Source organism: Nycticebus coucang, chromosome 6 (assembly GCF_027406575.1).
Source record: "Nycticebus coucang isolate mNycCou1 chromosome 6, mNycCou1.pri, whole genome shotgun sequence".
NCBI classification, from domain to species: Eukaryota; Metazoa; Chordata; class Mammalia; order Primates; family Lorisidae; genus Nycticebus; species Nycticebus coucang.
The window spans coordinates 1,859,625-1,880,766 of record NC_069785.1 but is presented as its reverse complement, the minus strand read 5'-3'; the positions used below and the strand labels follow the sequence as shown (position 1 = coordinate 1,880,766).

At 60.1% G+C, this 21,142-nt stretch overlaps 2 protein-coding genes across 5 annotated transcripts; one reads left to right on the top strand and one right to left on the bottom strand.

The window, feature by feature from the left end:
- Window positions 1-1,298: 1,298 nt before the first annotated feature.
- On the top strand, window positions 1,299-9,628 carry C6H14orf180 (chromosome 6 C14orf180 homolog). 2 transcript variants are annotated; one of them, XM_053594600.1, is made up of 5 exons: window positions 1,299-1,542; window positions 6,954-7,080; window positions 7,918-8,044; window positions 8,353-8,394; window positions 8,635-9,628. In XM_053594600.1, the coding sequence occupies exons 2-5, from the start codon at window positions 6,970-6,972 to the stop codon at window positions 8,835-8,837; spliced, it is 483 nt and encodes a 160-aa protein (XP_053450575.1). In that variant the 5' UTR covers window positions 1,299-1,542; window positions 6,954-6,969; the 3' UTR covers window positions 8,838-9,628. The 2 variants fall into 2 exon arrangements, with proteins under 2 accessions (XP_053450575.1, XP_053450576.1); XM_053594601.1 differs by lacking the exon at window positions 1,299-1,542 and having other exon boundaries at window positions 6,814-7,080.
- A 670-nt stretch (window positions 9,629-10,298) lies between these two features.
- TMEM179 (transmembrane protein 179) lies at window positions 10,299-20,293 on the bottom strand. Of its 3 annotated transcripts, XM_053594598.1 has the most exons (5): window positions 19,868-20,293; window positions 13,796-13,933; window positions 12,565-12,643; window positions 11,678-11,877; window positions 11,281-11,380 (listed from the first exon to the last, which is right to left on the bottom strand). In XM_053594598.1, the coding sequence occupies exons 1-4, from the start codon at window positions 20,170-20,172 to the stop codon at window positions 11,710-11,712; spliced, it is 690 nt and encodes a 229-aa protein (XP_053450573.1). In that variant the 5' UTR covers window positions 20,173-20,293; the 3' UTR covers window positions 11,281-11,380; window positions 11,678-11,709. The 3 variants fall into 3 exon arrangements, with proteins under 3 accessions (XP_053450572.1, XP_053450573.1, XP_053450574.1); XM_053594597.1 differs by lacking the exon at window positions 11,678-11,877 and having other exon boundaries at window positions 10,299-11,380; window positions 19,868-20,289; XM_053594599.1 differs by lacking the exons at window positions 11,281-11,380; window positions 11,678-11,877 and adding an exon at window positions 11,889-12,269 and having other exon boundaries at window positions 19,868-20,292.
- Window positions 20,294-21,142: the final 849 nt, after the last annotated feature.

The following is a 21,142-nucleotide window of genomic DNA, read 5'->3' as shown; positions in this document are numbered from 1 at the left end:
GGCACATGGAGAGCACCACACCAGCATTATCAGATGAGGCTGGAAATACGAGCCTGTTGGGGCAAGAGCCGAAGCTGATCCCACCACTAATAAATTACTCAGAGCAAACAGCTGAGGGCAGCCCCGACATTGCCTCCCAGGGAGAGCAGGCCAACAGTTTTTGAGGCGCCTGGCTGTAGGGCTTGCTCCCATAGCCGAACAGCCAGCCGAGCCCCCCACACCTGAGCCTTCATTGGCAGTGACCCTAACACAGAGCCCATAAACTGTTGCCCTCCAGCCAGTCTGGCCCAGCTCCCAATTTGGCAAATAAAGCGTCTCTGGAACACACCGTGACTCACTGCCCACGGCACAGAGCTGCGTTGTCACAAACACAGAGGGTGTGCCATCGGGGCATCCTCAGAAAGTGTGTCCCCTAGCCCAGCATGGAGGGTGAGGGCAGCACCAGCTCTGAGCCCCTCCGCACACACTGCCCCCTGGTCTGTCACACATGAGCTCCCAGGCACCCCCATTTCTATGGAGCAATCCAGGGCAAGGGTTTCTTCACACCTCCCTGGGCAGCTCCCTCAAAATGGTTGACACTCTGCAAACCAGGCAGGCGTCTGCCCACATGTAGACCCCGGACTACAGTGCCCTTGCTGACCTCTCTGGGACCCAACTCACACGGGGCAGTCACGTGCAGTGGCAGGTGGGGGCTGGTCAGGAGGGACTGCCATGCCAAGCCGTGCCAGCACTTCTGGCTGTGTGACTCTGGGCGAGCTTCCATCCCTCTCTGAGCTGTGCTCTTCCCATTTACAAATGAGGTTCCTGGCACTTCAGGGAACTTACAGCCCAGGACAGAGCCTGGGAATGGCTGGTCCCCTGGCCACCTGCCAGCCAGGATGGAGTTGAGCCAGCAAGCCCCAAATCCGTGGCTTAAGGCCTATGCTTTGCCTTCTCATCCTGCAACCCCAGCCTGGACAGCACCCTCCACCCCAGGGCCCCCCTGCAGCCCTCATTGCCTTTCCCAGGCACTCTGCCCTGATCAGTCCGTGGTTCCTCCAGACCCAGGCTCTGGGTCTGGCTGGAGGATACTTGGGCCGGAAGGGGTGGGAACAGCAGCAGCAACCTCTGGTCTTATCTACAGGCCTGGCCTGCTGCCCACTAGGGTCCTGGGAAACAGCCATCGTCCTGCTCCAGGGCCAGTGGCCTATCCACGGGGTCTCTGCTATTCCTGCCAAAGGGGAGGGTAATTATAGCTCAGGCCTCGCTGGCTGGCCCAGCTTTACAATCCAGTAGAGCTGGGCCAGCCATAGACACAGGCGAGCACCTGACCAGGCCCTGCAGCTCAGTGGGTGGCACCTTCAGAACAGAGTCCCCGGGAGAGAAGCCTGGGCAGGCCTGGCCCATCCACCCACACTGCCTGCAGATGCTGCCCCCCTGTCTTCATGGGAGCAGGAAGGCTGCGGTCAGCTGAGACAGGGCCAGGACGTCGCTGGACCACACCCTGTGAAGAGACCCTGCAGCACCTGGCTGTCCTTCCCTCTCAGGCCCAGGAGGGACCAGGTGAGTCCAGCTCTAGGGAGCAGGTAGATGGTCACTTCCTGCTGGTGAGATTGTCATGGCCACAGGTGGGCAGCAAGCAGTGTGCAGAGATAGGGCAGGACACTCACTGCTGACCATGGCCAAGCTACAGGATGGCCACCCTTCCCAGATCTCTTAGAACTGGGGGCTTCCCTGAAATAGGGAAGGCAAACCAGGGTAGTTGGTGGCCCTAGAAGACCCAGCCCCTCTGGAGTGTGAGCCCCATTCCTCTATAGAAAACATGGCCTGGGCCCCACCATCCAGACCCCTGGCACTCTGCACCTTCCCAGGGGGCAGGCCTGGCCCTCCATCCACACTGGGAGAACAGGGAATCAGCTGATCCAGCCCCAGCAACTGGAGAAATGTGGCTGAGGGAGCAGATCTGCGGGGCAGGGAGGCCATTGGAAAGGGGCCAGAGTCAGGCGTGGACCCCAAAGGGCTGCCTTGCTGAAGGAGGGTCTGTGCAGGCGCACCTGGAAGAAATGGGTTCATTCCCCAGGTAACAACCCCAGGCCTCAGAGAACCAGCCCTTTTCTGAGCTGGGTTACTCAGAGAAGACCCCCTCCAGCCCAAGATGTGCTACTTGCTAGGAACCTACTGCAATAAAATCCTTTAACCTTTACAGCGCCATGAACAATTGGCAAACAACCCCTAACCCACATGTAAGGACAGAGTAACCCACTCAGATCTCACACAGCAAGGGTCTGGTGAGGCATCCACAGCCCGTCGCCTGGTGCTACGAAACCTACATCAGCCACAACTGTTCTGGGGGGTCCTTGCACTCCAGATATGAACCTTCACCTGGCGCTGCTGTTGCCCCTAGTCCTAGGTGCACCCCAGCGAGCCACCGGCCCAGCTCCTGCTCTCTGTTTCCCCTGGCCAAGGCCAGCAGGTGACTGGGCAAGACCAGTGGTGGTCAGTGCAGCCAGGGGCCCACCCCAGTTCTCCTTCTGTTAAGTCAGAAATGTGTGTCATCGGTTCCCAGTGGTGAGTACTGGGCTGGGAGCTGCAGCCTTCCTGGGAACCCACACCCACAGCCCTCACTCCACGCCCACTGCAGGGGGAGGCTGGTGCAGAGGGTGTCCACAGCACCCTGGTTTTTCTTCCAGCTGGGAGGAGGCACAGCCTGCTTCTGAGGCCTCAGCCTCTTCACAGAGCCTGTGGCCAAACCGCTTAGGTGTTAGGGGGAGGGAGGCCCACCTCCGCCTGGGGCCACCAAGCCCCATAGGTGACAGCCACTGTAGACTGGGCCGCACAGAAGGCGAGGAGGTGGCTGAGTGCTCAGGGCCACTGAGGCCACTGTCCGTGTCCCTGTAATGGAAACTTCTCAGCTGGGGCGTGAGCCGCAGCAGCTCCAATTCCTGTCCTGCCAGGGTGAGGCTCTGACCACCAGTGGACTCCAGGCAGTTCAGGCAGGCCAGCGCCCCAAGGCACAGCACCGACCACAGCCAGGTGGGCCGGGCAGCATGAACACGTGGAGAATACCTGTGCGCACATAGGTGGGTGGACATGCGCTCGAGTTCTCCCAGTGAGGTCTGCAGCCCGTGGGGGTGACCTGGGTGGGGCTGCACCTGTGACAGGGCCTCCCTGCTCCTCGGGCTATGCGACACTCTGACCCTCTGACTCGTGGGTTGTGAGGCTGCAGGCTCCTCTGCCATGTGCAAATGGGCACAGTGGCGGGTGAGAGTGAGCCAGGAGTAGCATGGGTGCTGCGTGGAGCCAGCCATGTGGTTAGAGCTGAGGAAGTGCACTGAGTATGTCTGGGGCCCCACAAGCTGCTGCTGAGCTCAGGGCCCTGCTTGTTCCAAAGGCCCTTGGTGAGGGTGGAGACATCGCCAGACAGTGGCTGTGGAGGATGGGGCAGGACAGGTGCTAAGCACCTGCCAGGCAGCCCCGGGAAGAGGTGGGAAGCCCAGTGTGTGGTGTGGCACTAAGGCCGAAGTGGGTGGCCAGGCCCTAGGGCTTAGCATTATCCAAGCACTGGACCAGGGAAGAGCCACCTGCCTGCCTCAACGTCCCCAGGTCAACCGGAGTCTCAGTGCTGAGGCCGCCAGGATCTGTCAGTGTCCTCACAGCTCTCAAGGGCTGCAGGACCAGGTGGGTGTGGGACGGTCTGTCTGCACTTGGGAAGGCCACAGGTGGCACCCACCTGACTAAGGCCCTTCTACCAGCAGGGTACACACCCAAGCAAAGTTCTCCGTCCTCTTGGCTTCAGTTTCCCCAGGGAAGCCTGTGTACCCCACCAGGAAAGCTGAAGTGGGTGTAAGCAGCTCTGCCCAGCCCCAGCACTAAGGGGGCACACAGGGGGCTCCTCCTGCCAGAGCGAGGGGCCACCCTTAGGCAGGGGACCCACCCTAGGCCATGGGGTATGGTGGTGACACTGGGCTAGCCAGCAGCAGTGGCAGTTGACACTCCACAGGCTGGGCCTCCACAGCTATTTTTCCACCCTTTATCACCCATCTGTCACAGCGGCCTCAGAACAGCCTCAAGTTACACACTGTCCCTGTGGGGCCCAGGCCTCCGACACCCTGTGTGGGGGACACAAGGTCAGGTCCACCCTCTCTTTTGAGGGTGCCAGGGGCACTCCTCCACCAAGTCACCGAGGAACGGCACTCCCCTAACAGAGGTCACCCAGACCAAGGACAGAGCTCAGGGCTCAAGCCAGACCTCCCTTCCCGAAGGGATGCTGGGCGCCCAGGCCTCACTGCCCGGCAGGGGGGCAGCCCCAGGGAGCCAAAAATGGCCTAGAGTTGGTGCCTAGCTTTAGAGGGCCCTGGGACTCTGGAGAGACACCAGAAGAACTGGCCTGGAATGTGGGCTGGGCGTGACCTTCACAGTAGCACACAGGAGGCCTCCTGTCACACATGGAGCTGCCCAGGCTCTGTTCCCCTCTCTGTTCCCACTGTCCAGGTGACAGTGGCAGCTGGTATTGTCTGGCAGGACAACTCTCACCCTCACAAGAGCCACAAGCATTCTGAAGCTGAGTGGACTGAGCAAGACCAGTGGTGGTCAGTGCAGCCAGGGCACCCAGAGAAAGCATGAGACTTGCCTGGGTCACACACGGTTCCACAAGTGCTCTGGAGCCTGCACCCAAATCAAGTTATTCTGCCCAGCTGCAGAGGCTGACCTCACAGCCAGGCCCCACACAAACACGCTGCACACATGTGCACACAGGCTACATACATGTACAGATACATACCCAGATATAGGCTCACACACACGCATGTACAGATACACACCTGCATGTACAAATTAACGCCCAGGTATAGGCACTCACACACACGTACAGATACACACCCAGACACAGGCTTACACACAAACACACACGCATGTACAGATACCCACCCAGTCTTAGCATGCACTGGCACGTACACTCACTCACAAGCACTAGTGGCCACTCTCAACCCTTGCACACTCACAGCAGTCACATGCATGCACAGAGACACACAAGTGCACACTCATAGGCATATACACATGCTCACACATGTGTACACACACCACACTTGTCCCACAGTCCCTGGAACAGACCTCAGCCCAGCTGGGCTGGACAGCAGGGGCTGCTGCTGGACGGGCTAGTAGAGGTTGAGAGGCTGTGTCCAGCCCCACTTCCCCTCTGGCCCAGGTCAACCCAAGCCTCTCCAGGCCAGGTGTCTCCTGAGTGATAGAGCCGGGCCCAGACCTGGCAGTGATTGTGGGGCTGCACCAGGAGGGGCTGGGGCCCTGAGCACACCTGAGCACACCTCCTCCCTTTACCTGGGCCAGGAGAACAGGCCCCATGGCTCAGAGGCCACTGGCCCTCTAGTCCACTCATCTTGCTGAGCTAAGGCAGAATTCTCGCCCTACCCAGGGTAGAAACTGGGTCTCTCCAGCCTCAATGCTGCTGTGGATGGCTGGCCAAGGTCATCCTGCCCAGAAGTCACACTGGGCCCACGTTCCAGGTAACTTCGGACCCAGGGCCACAGGGCCAGGCCTGGGAGCACACCCTGCTGAAGGCCCTTCTGTGAGAACTAATCTCCATGTCCAAGACCAGCCCCCACCCTGCTGCCCACCGCCCCGGGCTCCCTGGGCGCCATGACCCTGTTTACAACAGGGTACTGATGCTGAGGCTAGAGCGGACTGTTCCTTGTTGAAACAACTGAGCCCACCAGACAGCGTCCACACAGATGCCGTTAACGGGTGCTCTGCTCATCCACAATATTTATGCCTGCCCAGGGACCCAGCGTAGCCACTCTGTCACCTCCCGGGAGGAGAACTACATGGTGACCCCTGGGGTCACTGCCACCCTCACTCAAACCAGTTCCGCCTCACAGGCCCCCTGCATCCCTCGAGACAGCGCCACTTTGGGGGGACCTGAGGGCACTGTGCTATGCAGAGGGCGGGCCCCTCACTCGAGGACCCATGGGGTCAGGGAAGCTCCTTGTGAGATGCAAGCATGTGCCGCACACCAAGGGGCAGCGATACCCACCAAGGACCCCAGACCAGAGGCTCCTGGGAGAACCTGGGGGTCAAAGGGGCACAAGTGGCTGCCCACCCAACCTCCCCTCCAGCTGGGAGGAAACTGAGGGGACCTGGCCTGGTGGCAGTCCCCAACACTAACCTCGGAGTGGCCCTCTCTGGCTTGCAACGAGAGTAGTGGGCTCCTCACCCCCAGCCTTTGCAGAACCAGTGCTCAGCACCCAGCCTTCCAGCTCAACAAGGAGTGGAGCTCCAGAAACCCAGGGCCCTGCCAAGGCTGGGAGAGAGATGCATCCGGGGGAAGGACAGGCTCGGAGACAGAGACAGGGGAGGGAGACAGACACAGCCAGATAGACAGACATAGGGATGGAGAGACAGAATCAGAGGGAGAAACAGAGGCAGTAAGAGATGGAGCCACAGAATCACAGAGAGAGAGAGAGCAGAGAAAGAGACGGGGAGTCTGGGCAGTGCTAGGGTGTGCCCCAGGACCCAGCGGTGCCCACCAACAGGAACCCCACAAGGTAGGTGCACCCTCCCTACAGGACTTTCTCAGGGCCCAGCCGGGTCATGTCACACCTCCTGCCTGCTAAAAGAGGCAAAGCAGAGATGTTCATTACAGCTCAAAAACTCACAAGTGACAAAACAAAAATAAGTGACATGACAAAATGACAAAATAAAACAAACGTCCTGAACACCTGCTAACAGAGGGTGGCTACAAATCTCTTTACATCCGGTGGAACATTACGCAGCCATTGAAGCTGATGATTATGGCAGTGGAAGCAGAGGACAGGTCCTGGCAGGATCCAGGATCAGGTTTATCTATGCTGGGAGCTCCAGGAAAGAGAACCTCAGGCTTTCAGAGAGGTGGCCCAAGCCTGTGGACCAGCTTGTGCAGCTTGCACAGCTTGCACAATAAACACTGTCTTTGCTCATCTTAGGACCATGTTCCAGTGAATGAGGACAGCGGCGCGAGCTTTGAGCCCCAGCTCCCGGCCAGAGACACGACGTCAGGCCAGGAAGAATGAGAAGGCAGCTGGGGTCTCACGGACATCCAGGGCAGAGAGGGTGAGTCAGGGCCCCCCGAAAGCGAGGCTCTGAGGGCTGGGTGCCTGCTGGGTGGGCAGAGACTGGGAACCAAGGAGGAAAAGCCTCTTCCCTTGCCCTGAACAGTCCTCCACCCAAGACCCCAGGCTGGGGATATGGGGGGCAGAGGGAGAATGAGTCAGAGGGAGGACGGGCCAGAGGGAGGATGGGCCAGGAGAGGAAGCACATGAAGGGCTGTCACCTGGGGCATGTAGGTTCTGAGCAGGAGGGGCCACATACACAGGTATCCCAGCAGAGGACACCACGTGTAGCCCCAGCCCCCACCACGTGCAGAGGGGAAACTCTGGCCCCTAAACCAGGGCCCTTCCCCCACCACAGACCCCTGCACCTGTCCGTACATCTCAGGGTCCCTGTGTAGTGACCCTGGACTAGGCATCTTGAACAGGGCAGTGGAGTGGCCAGGTGGGAGGCGGGTGGGCTATGAAGTTGTTCTTCCTGCCGGGGCCCCCAAGGCTGAGTATGAGCCACCAGCAGCCTGTCCAAGCTCTGGCTGTCACCTGACCATGGGGCTGGCAGAGGTCCAGTGCATGGTCCACAAGCCAGCATGTGGCACAGGCTCTGAGATGGTCTCCAGCCCCCCTGGGCCTGGGCACCAGGGCAGATACCCTGACTCCCAAGAATGACAGCACCCCTGTGTCATCATCACCAAATAGCCACAATCATGGACCCCACTGGGTAGGGGATGGAGCCTGGCTGAGACACAGGCCTGCTGGTCACTCATATTGACCACTTGACGCTGTCCAGGCCCCTTCCTAATTCCCCCACAGAGGGCTCATGACCTGCTTCCCACCCCCACAGGAGGGTGACAGGAAGTGCCCTCCCTCCATCCTGAGACACCCACCACAGCGTCAAAGCCCAGGAGCCCAGCCACAGAGGACCTCGAGGCGCGTGAGGTTCCGAGAGCCCCCGGAGGAGGCCATCTACTGTAAGAGGGCCCTGTGGCGAGCAGCCAGGGCAAAGGGACCTGGGACACCACACGCCTGGATGGCCAGGTCACCTACCCTGCCTCCACAGGCAGCTCCAGGACCAGGGCCAGGGGTCACGTAGACAGAGTCAGGTCATGAGACAAGCATAGCCCATTGTTCTTAGAGGGCTGGGCCTGCCCGAGCCTGGGGCCTGCAGGGCAGGCAGCTGTGCCCACCTCTCCATCTGAGGGTCCCTTGGGCAGGCGGGGTGATGCGAGTGGCAGCCCGAGGCATCATGCCCCCAGCCTACTTGCAATCTCCTTCCCAGACATCGCCGGCAGGGATACCACAGCCAGGGCCACCACCAGGGGTAAGTTCTGAAGTGTCACCCCATCTCCCCAGCACCCCCTCACTATCTCCCCCAAGGGCTGCAGGAGGCTCTTGGTACACAGAGGCCACAAGGGACCTCTGGCAGGGACAGGGTGGGGTCCATATCCCATGGGGCGCATGTTTGTCTCCCCAGGGAGGCACTCAGGCCTGAGGCAGTAGCCAGGCAGCCTGGTCTCCCCATTCCTGCCCATGGCTGACCTCACTGTGCCCTCTGCCCCAGCACCTGGCAGGCCTGCACCCTGCGGCTCCCTGCTCCTGCGGCTGTCCGTATGCATCCTGCTGGCGGTGGCTCTGGGCCTATACTGTAGCCAGGCCAAGCCCATGGCAATGACCCTGGAGGACCTCCAGGCCTGGCTCCTCGTCCTGCTCCCACGCCTGCGGCATGTGGCCCTCACCTGCTGGCGCTGCCTCCTGCAGCTCTGACGGTGCTGACAGCCGCCCAGGAGAGCACCCACCACGGGCAGTCCAAGGACTGGGGGCTGCTGCAATAGAGGACCAGGAAGTGGGCTGAGCCCCCACCCACTCCAGCCAGCACAGCCCCTCTAGTCCACATGTGGGAACTGTGACCTTTCCCAGAGACCCCTCCCTCACCACAGAAGGGACTCTGACTGCCTTGAGGGCCTGGCCCAGATGTCACTGTGTACAGCTTCCAAGGAGAGAGACATGCTGCCCCGGGGCTATGGGACTGCTTTGAGCCTGCACCTCGAGACCCCAATGCCCCACTGGAGGAGAAGGGTCTGGTTGTCGATGGGGCACTCCTTCCTGTGAGCCATGTGGGGCCCCTAGCTGGTGCTGGGGTGCTGTCCTCTGAGCTCATGTCTAACCCCCACTCACCCCACGAGCCTCATGGGACAGTGAAGTGTGAGGGCCCGGATCCCCCCCTCCCCCGTCCCTAGGACTTCAGAACTCACTCCACTAGCTAGGATGCAGCCACCTCCCAGCTGGGGGTCTTTGGGTCCTGGTGACTGTTTGTGGATGTGGCTCTGGTTCTCAATTACAGGGCTGAGGGGCCCTGTGGTGACAAACCCCAGGCCCTTCAGACCCTGAGTGAGGGGGAGTGGACAAAACAGGGAGGCCCAAGGTCAGACAGGGGGAGAGCCTGTCATCAGGTGAGTGTCCAGGGGGCCAGCCTTGTTCTCGAAGGCGCAGCCCCCAGTCACCTGCTGCCCTGGTGGTGATCTCCAGCCCCCCAATTACATGACAGAGACACGCTATTAAAGCTCACATAAACACATTCAGTCTTGGCAGGTTTCCAGAAACAAGAGGTGGAACCAGTGTGCTGCCACTCACTTTCACGTCTGAGACATGTCCTCAGTCAGTTCCTGGCAGTGGGTGCCTCGGGCAGGCCTGGCAGGCAGGTCCTGCAGTCTGGACGCACCTCCCCCTCCCTGGCCTTGGGAGGTCTCTTCTAGCTTCAGGACTTGGGGAACCCAGGGCAGGCGCAGCCAAAGGGGCTCTGCTTCCAGCGGGGGCTCCATGGGATAGCGTCGGCCCTTAGGGACTCTCCTACAACACATCCTCCCCACGGCTACCACCCCTCCCCTGGACCAGCCTCCCCAGGGCCCGTCCCACCTTGTCCCACCCCTGCATTGCCCTGTGTTCCAGGTGGAGAAACAGACTATGGGAGGCTGGGTCACAGGTGTGGGGAGCCCTTCCAAACCTGGCACTGGCTGGGGCCATGGCCACTGCAGTGGCAATGGAAGCCCTCGTGGCTCTGTAAGTTCCACAGTGACAGGACCCTGTCATCTCTGAAAGAATGCTGCGCACAGATGCCCCTACCCTGCAAAAGCCTTTGACAGCTGTTCTCCCACCAGACTGGGCCCTCAAAAGTGGACAGACAGGGAGGCAGAGGCAAGTGAAGGAACAGATTCCTCCATACCTGGATTAGAGCCTTGGGCTTTGGTTTTTATTCTGATTTTGAGAAATGGGCTTATGTGACAGTAAGTCTTACAGTTTAGCCAGATAGAGCTAGAATAAGGACGCCCACAGTGAGGAAGACAGGGAGCAGGAGTAGCGTCCAGGAAGGTCCTCCACTGGCCCCACTTAGGAGGCCCTGCCCAGAGTCTCAGAGTGACACAGCCCATCCACTGGGCCATGGAGGCCTCTCTGAGCCATGTGCACCATGCTCCCCAGTCCTGTGGCACAGAACAAAGGGGACCACTGAAGGGGCATCTGTCTGTGCAGCCACCATCTAATGTCAGGCAGACACCGCTGTCCCTGCTTTTTCAATGCTGAGATGAGGCCTGGCCACTGGGGCCAGTACCTACCCAGCCCGGGAGGGGTCCTGAAGCCAGAAGGCTGGAGGTGCCAGAAGCTCTTTCCCACACTCGGGTCTGTGCCCCAGATCACGGAGTCTGTTTTCATGCGGAATCCACATCCCACACACAGGTCAAGGGCAGGTAATGGGAGGGGCATCCAGCCACCTCCTGGGCAAGCTTCCATGGCGATTGCATGGGTCCACAGCCCAGAGCGGCAGCTGCTCAGAAAGCCAATGGCCAAAAGGGTCTGAAAGACTAGAGGGGCACCCTCTGCCTAGGCCCAAGGGCTAGGTCCCGCTGGGACAGGTGAATGGCATTGCCTGAGGCCCCAAGGTGGCCCCGTGGCCTCTCTGCACCACTCTCGTTGGGGAGCTAGCACCCCCAATCAGCTGTCAGGCATGAGGGGACACATGCAAGGCTGCGCATAGCCAGGTGGGGGTCCGGGCAGAGCCCCAGCCACTACCCGGGACAGGCCTATGGCTCTGGGTGCAGCAGTGGTCTGGGGCTGGCTCCCCAGCCTCACAGTGCCTAAATGACAGCGCTCTTCTCCTCCTGGAAGGAGGAACGTGGAGACGGCCGGGCCAGCAGCAGCTCCTTCTCATGGACCAGGCTGTCCAGAAGATCCTCCTGGCGGTAGTTGTGGTAGACCTTCAGGAAGGCCAGGGTGGTGATAGCCAGCCATGCCAGCCAGGTGGCCCAGAGGCCAAACTGCACAGAGGGGACACAGGGTCAGGGGGCCACAGGGCACCATGCACTGTGCATGTCCCACGGGCCCCAGGTGCTGTAAGGAAAGGACAGGACACAGGGGGATAGGGCGCCTCCTGCAGGCCCCACCCAAGCTCCAGGTCCCCTCTGCACAGTGATCACTGCGTCCTAGCACCTGGGCCTCCCAGAACCCAGACCCAGCCTGCACTCCCCAGAGGGCCTGCTCATAGTCAGACCCCCCCGTCCCTGGAACAGTTGAACCAGTTTAGTCAGAATCAGGCCTGGGCACATTAGGCTGACCTGCCATGAGCTCATATGTGGGTAGACGGTGCTCAGACCTGAGCCCCACAGGCACAGCTTAGCTCTGAGGCATCTTCCCCAGGGTTTTGTGAGGGTGTCTTTTGCCTTTTCAGCTCAGCCAAGAGGCTCCCAACATCTAGCACTCCAGAGGGTTCCCAGTCATGGTAAGAGTCCTCAAGCCAGTCACGACCAACTGGGACCTACAGAGGCCAGTCTGGGGTCTACAAAGTGACCTCGGAACCAGCTGGCCTTGCCGGGTACAGAGGAGCTGGGGATCTGGACTCAGCTGCCTCCCACTCAACACCCGCGTCCATGTCCTTCCCACCCAGGACACAGATGCGGATTTTGAGGGCCAGACCCAGTCCTGGGCCCTCACTGGCTGCTGGTGCATCCAAACATGCATTTCAGAAGCTAGGCACCCCCAGAGCCACAGCTTGTGCAGAGCAGGGCAGGGAATGCCCTCCAGGTTGGCAGACCGCTCCCCTCCCTGCCTCCCATCCAGACACCACTAGAGGACAACCTGGTTTCCAGCATCCATCTGAAGGGGGCCTGCTTGGTGCCAGGACCAGAGTCCAAACTCCTCCTCCCAGCACTAAAGACCCCAGGATCAGACTGCTGTTGCTTCGTCCACGTCCCTTTGTCCCAGCTCCACATCCCCCTGATCCCTACCAAAGCACCGGCACCTTGCACCCCCAACTCTGACTCCCCCCAGCCATCCCAGCTCTGTGTCATGCTCCTCCCCACATCCACCAAGGGCTGGGCACTCCCAAAGCTGGAGAAAGCCTTTCCCACAGCCCCCTCAGGAGCTGGTCTGCTCCCTGAGTGGTGAGGGGTGGGAGAATGCCCACCCTTCACAGCAGCCCCATCCTGCCTGCAGCCCTCCCTACCTGGGCAACCGCAAACTGGTCATAGAAGGCAGAGTTGTCCACATTCAGCTCCAGGTCAACATCCTGCAGCTCTTCACAACTGAAAGGACGAGATGTAGGGGTGACGGGTGGGACATGGCCAAGCAGCTGGCCAGGGTGCAACGTGCATCACCCCCACATGGCAAGGGGCAAGGGGCATACAGGAGTCCAGGGACCCCCAGGTGCATCCTCGAGACCTCAGCGTACAGCAGGACAGGCTCAAGGAGGGAACCTGTGGACCCCAACCTGGCCATACCAGGTAGAGGACGGCAGCTCCAACCTCTGCTCTCCTAGATGCCACCACCTGCACTGCCACAGCTCTGCCGCGGGCCCCAAGCCTCAGACACGGGGCAGACATGTCTCCTTGCCCAGGCTGGGACAAGTTGGTGTACCACCAACACTCACAGTGGCTCTGCTCATGCTGTGGGGCAGCAGAGACAGCTTCAGAGAGTAGAGGCTGGAAACAGTGCCCCTGAGGGTAAGAAACTGAGTGTTGCTGCGGGGGCTGCCAGAAGGAAGAAGGAAGGAGGTGGCGGGTGCAGGCAGAGATCCCAGAGCGAAGGCCCCTTGGCCTCTGCCACCACTGGGGCTCCAGGTCTGAATGTGCTCAGAGGATGCGTGGCCTCTGGGACTCCACAGGGCCCTGCCTTCTAGGGTCTCGGCCTGGGGACAGGCAGCAGGTGCCCCACTCAGGGGATGGACATTCACTATGCTCCACTCTGGACCCCCCCCAAAAGCCAGAGGCTGCCCCTGTTCAAAGCCCAAGGCAGCCACCCTGGCCCCAAGGCTTTCAGCCCCAACCCACCAGGGAGCCCCCCTACCCTACTGGAAGTTTCTGCTCCCATTCTTCACCACCCCTACCCCCACCCCAGCCCCTGGGACCAAAGCCTTGACCCTAAGGCCCTGGGCTCTGCCTCCTGCAGGCAGCACTGGACACAGCCCCCAGGTCTCCAGCTGTGAGGCCCTATTCAGCCTTTGGGGACCCAGACCCCATACTGCATGGGCCCCCACCCAACACCAGACTCATAGGGCTTCCAGATGTGGGAAGGGAGTGTGTGCCATCGAGGGAGTGGGTCTTGGGGAAGGAGCTGACCAGGTGGACACGGGTGGGGGGCACCAGTGGGACCTATGATCACAGACATGTGGGTGCTGCCAGGGCAGCAGAGCACAGGGGTCTTCCCCTGAGACATTGGGATGGGCAGGGCTGGTGCACCTGTGGGGCATGGCGCCCTTCTCTGTGATGGCATCGCACCACATGGTGAAGCCCACGCTCACAATGGTGCTGGCAATGAAGACCAGGAAGAGCACGAAGGCGCTGATGAGCAGGTTCAGGAAGGCGTGGAAGAAGGATCTGCAGCAGGACGAGAGGGGCGGGGAGGACAGGAAAGGGTCACTGCGGGGACCGTTGGGTGGGATGCCCTAGGAGGAGCACCCCAGACTCCAGGCTTCCCAGCTGGCATCTGGGTTCCTGTGTGGGGCCCTGGGGGCTACAGCTATTCCTGCCCCTGGGCTGTCAGCTCACCTTCCCCAAGCCCTGGGAGTTGGAACCTCTGTAACCACCGCTATGAATAGACAGGGCCAGCACCCACGCTGACGGCCCAAGCCACCCTAGAGGCCACAACCAAGGCCACTCACCCACACGGCAGCCAGTGGCTATGGTCTAAATGTCTGTGTCTGTGTCCCCCAGTCTGTTGGTGGCCTGTCATAGCAGCCAGAACAGACTGAGACACCCGGAAGACCACACGGTCATCGACACCGACTGGCCCAGACTTGCGTCAGACTCACCTGATGCCGCTGCTCTGACTTTGCCATTTACAAGCAGAAGGCAGAGCTGTGACTAAGCCCAACACAGTCAGGTGACGCAGGCTGAGAGGCAGGGGCTGGCTGAAAGCTGGGCTATGCACCCCCTGGGCCCATGGCCTCTGCCAAGTCCACATCGCCATAGCCCCCCAGTGTGATTCCAGAGGGTGCCACTATGTCTTCTTTGGATGACACAGGGGCACGTAAGCAAGACCCTGACCCATCTGGACACTCTTGCCTCACCCGCAGATGCCCAGCATCTCTGAATTGCTCCCTCATAACTAGAATCTCTCTCGTGAGTCTCGGGTCAGCTCAGCCCGGGTGCAACCGAGGCTGCTGGAGTGCGGTAAGTGCACGTCCCCTCCATGGGGCCCCAGAGGGGAACCCCTCATTGCAGGACAGTTGTACAGAGCAGGCAGTCAAGAGAGGGTCACATCCCCCTGACCTGACATGGTCAACGCATCAAATCCAAGGGGCTGATCAATAAAAAGTACTTGGAAGAATCACGTGATAAACAAGGGCTCCACCAGAATCTCGGCCAGTAAAACATCAAAATTACTATCACCCTACCTGTGGTGGACTCTTGACCAGACAGCAAATACATTTGTCATTCCTCGACTCTGCAAACACTTCCTCAGCTCCCACCCCCCAGCACTGGTGCCACCAATTCGGTCTATAATGGCAGCATCAAGGTGTGCCCAGCCCTGTGCGGCACAGAGATGGGAGTGAAGCCCCAGGAGGCACCACTCGCATGCCCCTGAGAAACCCAGGCCCCCCGGAGCCTGTTCACAGCAGGTGTCCCCAGACTGCTTTACAACCCAGGGACTCTCAGAGACATTCCTCCATGAGCTTCAGCCCCTCCCCACCCTGGCCAAGACCTTGTGGCCAATAAGCAGACGGCAGAGCCACCCTCCAAAATGGAAGGGCTGGAGCTCTTGCCCGAGGAGTCCATGACGAGGGAGAGGTCACGGAGATGCTCTTAGTCCCACGTGCCTTCAGCCCCGCACCACATCCAAGAGCAGCTGGGGCACAAGCACTGTGATCACAGACAAGCTACAAGCCCCGACTCTGTGATCCAAAGTTCTTTGAAGACGCATTCTATGAATGCTGCCTGGACAGAACTGGTCTGCACGGCCCCTTCCCTGTGTTAGCAGCTGTGCTGAGCCCATTCTGGGGCTGCCTGCTTTATCACTCAGGGAGTCGATGTGACGGTATCTCCCCTTTCTCCGCCCTTGCCCAGGGCTAACCCACAGGGACAGGCAGTGACCCTGTATCCCGGTTTGGTCTGACAGAGCAGCCCTGGGCACAAAAGTTAGCCCAGTGGTCAGCAGTGGACTTGGGGCTTCTAGTTCTCCCCAGGACATGTCCCCTCCACCGCTGGACAGCCCTCCTGCAGGTCTCCCACGGACCTGCCCAGCAGCTGCACCTCTGGTGCCTGGCACTATGGGACTTCCCTGACATGCTAGCCAGTGGCCCCACAGTGGGCGTCTGTGAAGGGCCAGGCTGGCCAGGGCACAGAGGGCAAGGCTAGACAAAGGTTGATGACCTCATGCCCCATCCGTTCCCTCTCCAGGGGAGGCATCACCCTGTCTGTGCTGAATTCTAGACAGGGACATGGCACACCCTCCATGCAGGGTCTCTCTGACGGCCCCCGGTGCCCACAAAGACCTAGTGCAGCAAGCCTAGGGCATAGCAGGCCGCTGGGCCAGTGATGCCCCCACAGAAGCCACCATACCTCCCTGCCCAAGAGTGGTCTACACGCACCCTCCGACAGAGCCCAATTAGCTGGACACCTCAGACGTTCCAGCTGCATCCCTATGACATGGCATGATTTTGGAGTCTCCTCCTGTGTCCAAGACAGAGATTCCCATAAAGTAGGGAAGGGACATCAAGCTGGGGCCACCCCGCTGACAGCCTCATTTCTACCCCTCTTGTCCACTTCCAGTCTGTTTCCACAGAACCTGCCTAGGTCTTCAAAGAATTGTATGTGTTCAGAGCCACCCCCAGACCCAGCAGCCTCACCCCCAGCTCACAGGCCATGGTCCTTCTCCCTCATGTAGGACAGGATGGGATGGGCCAGCATTCAGGAAGGGGGAGTCCTGAACACATAGGGTTAATGTCTTTCTCCTCTGCCTCCCAGGGTGCCCCGCCTGGACGTGCTGTCTCCATGGTGACAGCTGTCCTGGGGAGCCCAGCAGTATGAAGGCTCTGGCAGTGTGGGCAGGCAGATGGGCTGCTCTGACCCAGCGCACCTCTCACAAACTGCTGCCAGCCCACACACTCAAGGGCCCCCCCAGGCTCCAGGCCCACAGTCACCTCAGCCCACCCATCTGCCCCAAGACAGCAAGCCGTCCCCAAGCACAGGTGGCGCCAATTCAATCTATAAAGGCAGCATCAAGGTGGCACCTCTGTAAAAAGTCACCCCCTAGACTCCAACCTCTTACTGTCATGGGCACAAGCTGTCAGGGTCCCCACTTGGCATGGCAGACATGCTCTTCTCTGTAGCAGGAGGGATCTGGCACCTGGATGTAGCCTCTGCCCAGTCACGAGCCCCTCAAATAGGACAAGCAGGACTCCACTGCCTCTCATGCCTCTGAAGGGGGACACCAATCTTGAAAGATAAGGGTGTGTGCTGACCCTCAAAAGAGATAGTGGTATCCTCTGTGGGCTGGACTTCCAGCAGCTGTGATGGTCCTGGGTGCCATGTCCATGCCAGGGGCTCCCCATTAGTGCCCACCCATGCCCTTGGCTGTCCTGAGTGCCCTTTGAGACACGGCACCTGCTCTACACAGCTGGGCTAGCAGGCTGGACTCTGCAGACACAGCCACCCAAAAGGTCCAGAACTTTCTGACACAAGAAATTTGAAGTGTTGACCTCTTGGCCAGGTAAGTGACTATGAAGCCATAAGCCTTGAGTCCAGGTATCTTTTTGCCACTTACTCAACTTCATGGTTAATGAACTCCTGGGCACCATGCCCCATGCACAGAAATGAATGAGGTGCCTGCCTGCCTTGGGTCTACCAGCCACAGTCCACAGCCTGAGAGGGTCTGAGAGAGCCATAAGCAAGACCTTCAACCAGAACTGGATGGAGCCTTAGCACTCTCAGGGGCTGTCACAGCCAACTGTCTGCCAGCCACACTGTGCAGCAGGCAATAGGGGCAAGCAGCCCCACCATCACGTGGCCCTCGCCAGTAACTCCTGATGGCCAAGGACACTGTGCACCCTGGAGCAGGAAAGACTGGACAGAAGGGTGGTTGGACAGGTGAGTCCAGAGAATGAAGCAAAATGACAGAAGACCAAAATATCCCACTTACCAGGCCCAGCCTCTGGTGGGGTCGGGGCCACGAGATTCTCCACAATGTCCCCCCAAACCTAAACCTAAACCTAACCCCACAGCCCAGGACCTGCCAGGTCACATAAGTCTTCCTAAATCCCATGGGGGCTAGTCAGCCAGGGCATAGAGGGGCCACAGAGCCACTTGCATTCCAGCCTGCAGCACTGCTGGGAAGGCCCATAAGGCCCAGGCCTGCCTCCTACCTTCACAGTGCAGTGGTGCTGGCAGTTTCACAGGGCTGACAAAAAATGAGAGCCACCAGTCCTGTGCTCCCTAATGCTGCTGCCCACTGGTGCCAAGTGGCCACCCTGTACCACACAGATTTCTGTCTCTCACATTCTGGGGCTCCCCCCACCCTGTCCCCCAGCTTCTGGAGGTCTCTCCCCTCCCTGAAACTTCCCTTCATCTGACCACATTTACTGGGTCCTGTCCCTGTGCAGAGAGCAGCTGTGTTACCCCAGCTAGACTGTTAATGCCGAGGGATGCCCAGAGGCTGGGATGTGTGTGAACATTGACCTCAGCCCACACAGCTCTTGCCCTCCTCTCTCCCCTCACTACTCGCCCCACCCTGCTGGCTGTCCCCAGCCCCTTCCTCCTACCCTGCCTGTATCAGAGATGCTTCCACCTGCCGTGACCTGCATACACAGCTCTGACTGGGGCAGCTCGCAAGTCTGGAAAGGTAGGTGCAGGTGACGTCTCAAACATCTCCTCAGGAGGGAGGAAGCCTGCAAAAGAGCAGGCCACCACCCCAGACGGCCTGGGCACACCCTGGGCAGAGTCCCAGACACACAACCCAGAGTTGGGCCAGCAGCACCACAGGACCTGGAAGCCTCTCAGGTGACCTGTCTTCCTGCTGACCTATAACCAGAACCTTGGGGTAATGGGTTGAATGGTGTCCTCCAAAAGATATGCCCAAGTCCTAACCCCCAGTACCTGTGATTGATTTGGTAATAGGGTCTTTGCAGGTGCAATTAAGCTAAGGATCTCAGGACAAGATGCCCCTGGATTTAGGGTGGCCCCCAAATCCCATGACTGGTGTCCTTAGAGAATCGCGGAAAGCACAGAGAAACAGTGAGAAGAGGCCAGATGAGACAGAGGCAGAGGATGGAGTGACAAAGCCCCAAGACAAGGCATGACAAAGCTTACGGAAGAGGAGGCAAGGGACTCTGTGTCAGAGCCCCCAAGGGAGCCAATTCTTTGAGACCTTGATTCTGGACTTCCAGGACCCCAAACTGAAACAGTAAATTAGGCCCCCAGTTCATGAAACTTTGCTGTAGTAGCCCCAGGACATCCCTACACTTGGGTGACTGGGATTCCTGCTCCTGACCCCTCTTCCTCCTCTCTTTGGCCCCTCCTTCTGCCAGACCCAGGCTGAGGGCAAACAGGGGGTGAGCTAGTGGGATGCCTGCCCACCTCCTGGGTCCCGCAGAAGCCTCCTAGAACCTCTGCAGGAGCCTGGGCTGCTCTGGGGCACAGCAGGCCTGGCCTGGGCAGTGGGTCAGCCCACAGAGGGCCCCCCAGAGGGATGCTCATAAGTGCCACTGGCTGAGGACACTCCCCACCCCACCAGCCCAGGGAAACCACAGCCCACTGGCCACAGGTCAGTGCCAGAGCAGGAACAGGTGAAGAGGAGAAAGGGGGAAGGGGAGGAAGATGAGGTAGCCACTGTGACCCCAAAGCAGGGCCCCACTCCTGCCCTCCCTCCCGCATTCCCCAGCCAGGTCAGAAAGCCATCCACCTTCCCAGGGTCTTAGGGATGGAGGAGGCTCCCCAGTAACCCAGCACTTGGTGGGAGAGAAGAGGCAGACCCCAACCAAGTGGGGCTGGGAGCTGTCCTGGGTCCTGGCAAGTGTGGCCTGGGCTGAGCCAGCAAAGGAGGGCCCAGGCCTGCTGGGGATGACGTGCGGCATCTGCACCCCAAAGGGACCGAGCTTCCGAAGCGGGAGGGGCTGCCAACTTGGGCAGGAGAGGCACTGGCCCTGTACCTAGGAGAGTGATCATCATGGTCCCTGGGTGTGCGTTAGACAAACGGCCGTTTGCTAGGGCCTCCGAGAGACCGAGGAATGTCCCTCCTCCCGCCGGGCGCTGCGGGCTCAGCAGGGGCGCCGCTCCAGGCGAGGGGGGCAGGGCGGCCGCGAGGCCCCCACTTACCCCTCGTGTCCCTTGCAGAGGAAGAAGAGCGTGCGCCAGGCGTGTGCGGCAGCCAGCAGCAGCGACAGGAGGCTGGCAAGCAGGCCGAAGCGGCAGGCGGCCGGCGGGCCCCACGCCTGGACCGTGAAGCGCTCGCGCTCCTGCACCGTCAGGTTGGCGCTCAGCCACATGCCCTCGGCGAAGAGCAGGCAGCGGCCACGGAAGTCGTGGCCGTTCTCGGACAGCGGCACCACCACCACGAAGCTGAACAGGAAGGCCAGGAAGTAGCAGACGCACTGCGCGAAGAGAAAATTGCTGAGCGCCATGGCCGGGTGCGGGGAGCCGGCGGCGGGGAGGCGCGGGGGCGCGCGGCCGGGCGGGGCCCGGGGCGGCCGGAGTCTGGGGCGGCCGCGCAGGCCGGGCCGGGCGGCGGGGAGGCTGCGCAGTGGTGGCGCCGGCGAGTCCCTCTGCCCCTCCCGGAACGCGTGCGCAGGGCCCAGGGCGGGCCTCGAGTTCGGTCACCATGGACAGCTCCCGGGACTCAGGGCTCAGGCGAAGGGTCGTGCGCTCCGCGGCCTGCCAGAGAAACCGCGTGAGATGGAGGTGCGGGATGGAAACTGGGATGCCGCTGAGACTCCGGCCATTAGCGCATCCAGGAGCTGCCTGTATTGGCCTCAGACCGGCTGGCTCTGCGTCCCAGCTCCCCATCAGTGTTAAAGAAGGGAGGCGCGGGGAGAGGCTAAGGGAACTTGTCCAGGATGCCCACCGCGAGGGGTGGGAGTGAGGTCTGCGGGGGTCCTGGGGCTCCAAGTATGGGGTAGAGGAACAGATGGTGGAGCAGTCGGGGCCCAGGGGTGGGCAGAGGTCAGCCTCGCGGAGATGGGAACGGGAGGCCCGGATTCTGGAGAGGGATGCAGCCAGGAGCCAAGCCCTGGGCAGTGACACTACTATATTGCCTGCCATGAGCAGGGCGCAGGAGCTGTGTTTGCAAGATAAATAATGGATGCCCCAGCACCTCACTAAGACGTCTCTGCTGAGATGGAATCTGCTGGTGCATTAATTAATAGAATTAATGCCTTTTCCAGTCTCCTTTAAGACGAAGTCACCTGTAGTTCAATTCCCAGAGTGAGGAATCTCTGGAATTGCTCCTTCTGGTTTAAAAGCACATCAGCATTTTTGGTGCAAGCACTAAAAAGTCTTTTTGTTTTAGTGCCAAAGTAATATCTGTTCATTGTTATGCCAAGTGATACAGACATAAATAAAATAAAAACGTCTTCTCCTCACCCCTCCCACTCT

Bases quoted from the DNA above. Each gene is read 5' to 3' on its own strand.
- C6H14orf180 (XM_053594600.1), top strand. From the start codon at position 6,970: ATGAGGACAGCGGCGCGAGCTTTGAGCCCCAGCTCCCGGCCAGAGACA. The intron at 7,081-7,917 runs GTGAGTCAGGGC...CCACCCCCACAG, and splicing joins GGACATCCAGGGCAGAGAGG to GAGGGTGACAGGAAGTGCCC. The intron at 8,395-8,634 runs GTAAGTTCTGAA...CCTCTGCCCCAG, and splicing joins AGCCAGGGCCACCACCAGGG to CACCTGGCAGGCCTGCACCC.
- TMEM179 (XM_053594597.1), bottom strand. From the start codon at position 20,172: ATGGCGCTCAGCAATTTTCTCTTCGCGCAGTGCGTCTGCTACTTCCTG. The intron at 13,934-19,867 runs GTAAGTGGGGGC...GTCCTGCTGCAG, and splicing joins CTCTGCAAGGGACACGAGGG to ATCCTTCTTCCACGCCTTCC. The intron at 12,644-13,795 runs GTGCACCAGCCC...TCGTCCTTTCAG, and splicing joins AAGGGCGCCATGCCCCACAG to TTGTGAAGAGCTGCAGGATG.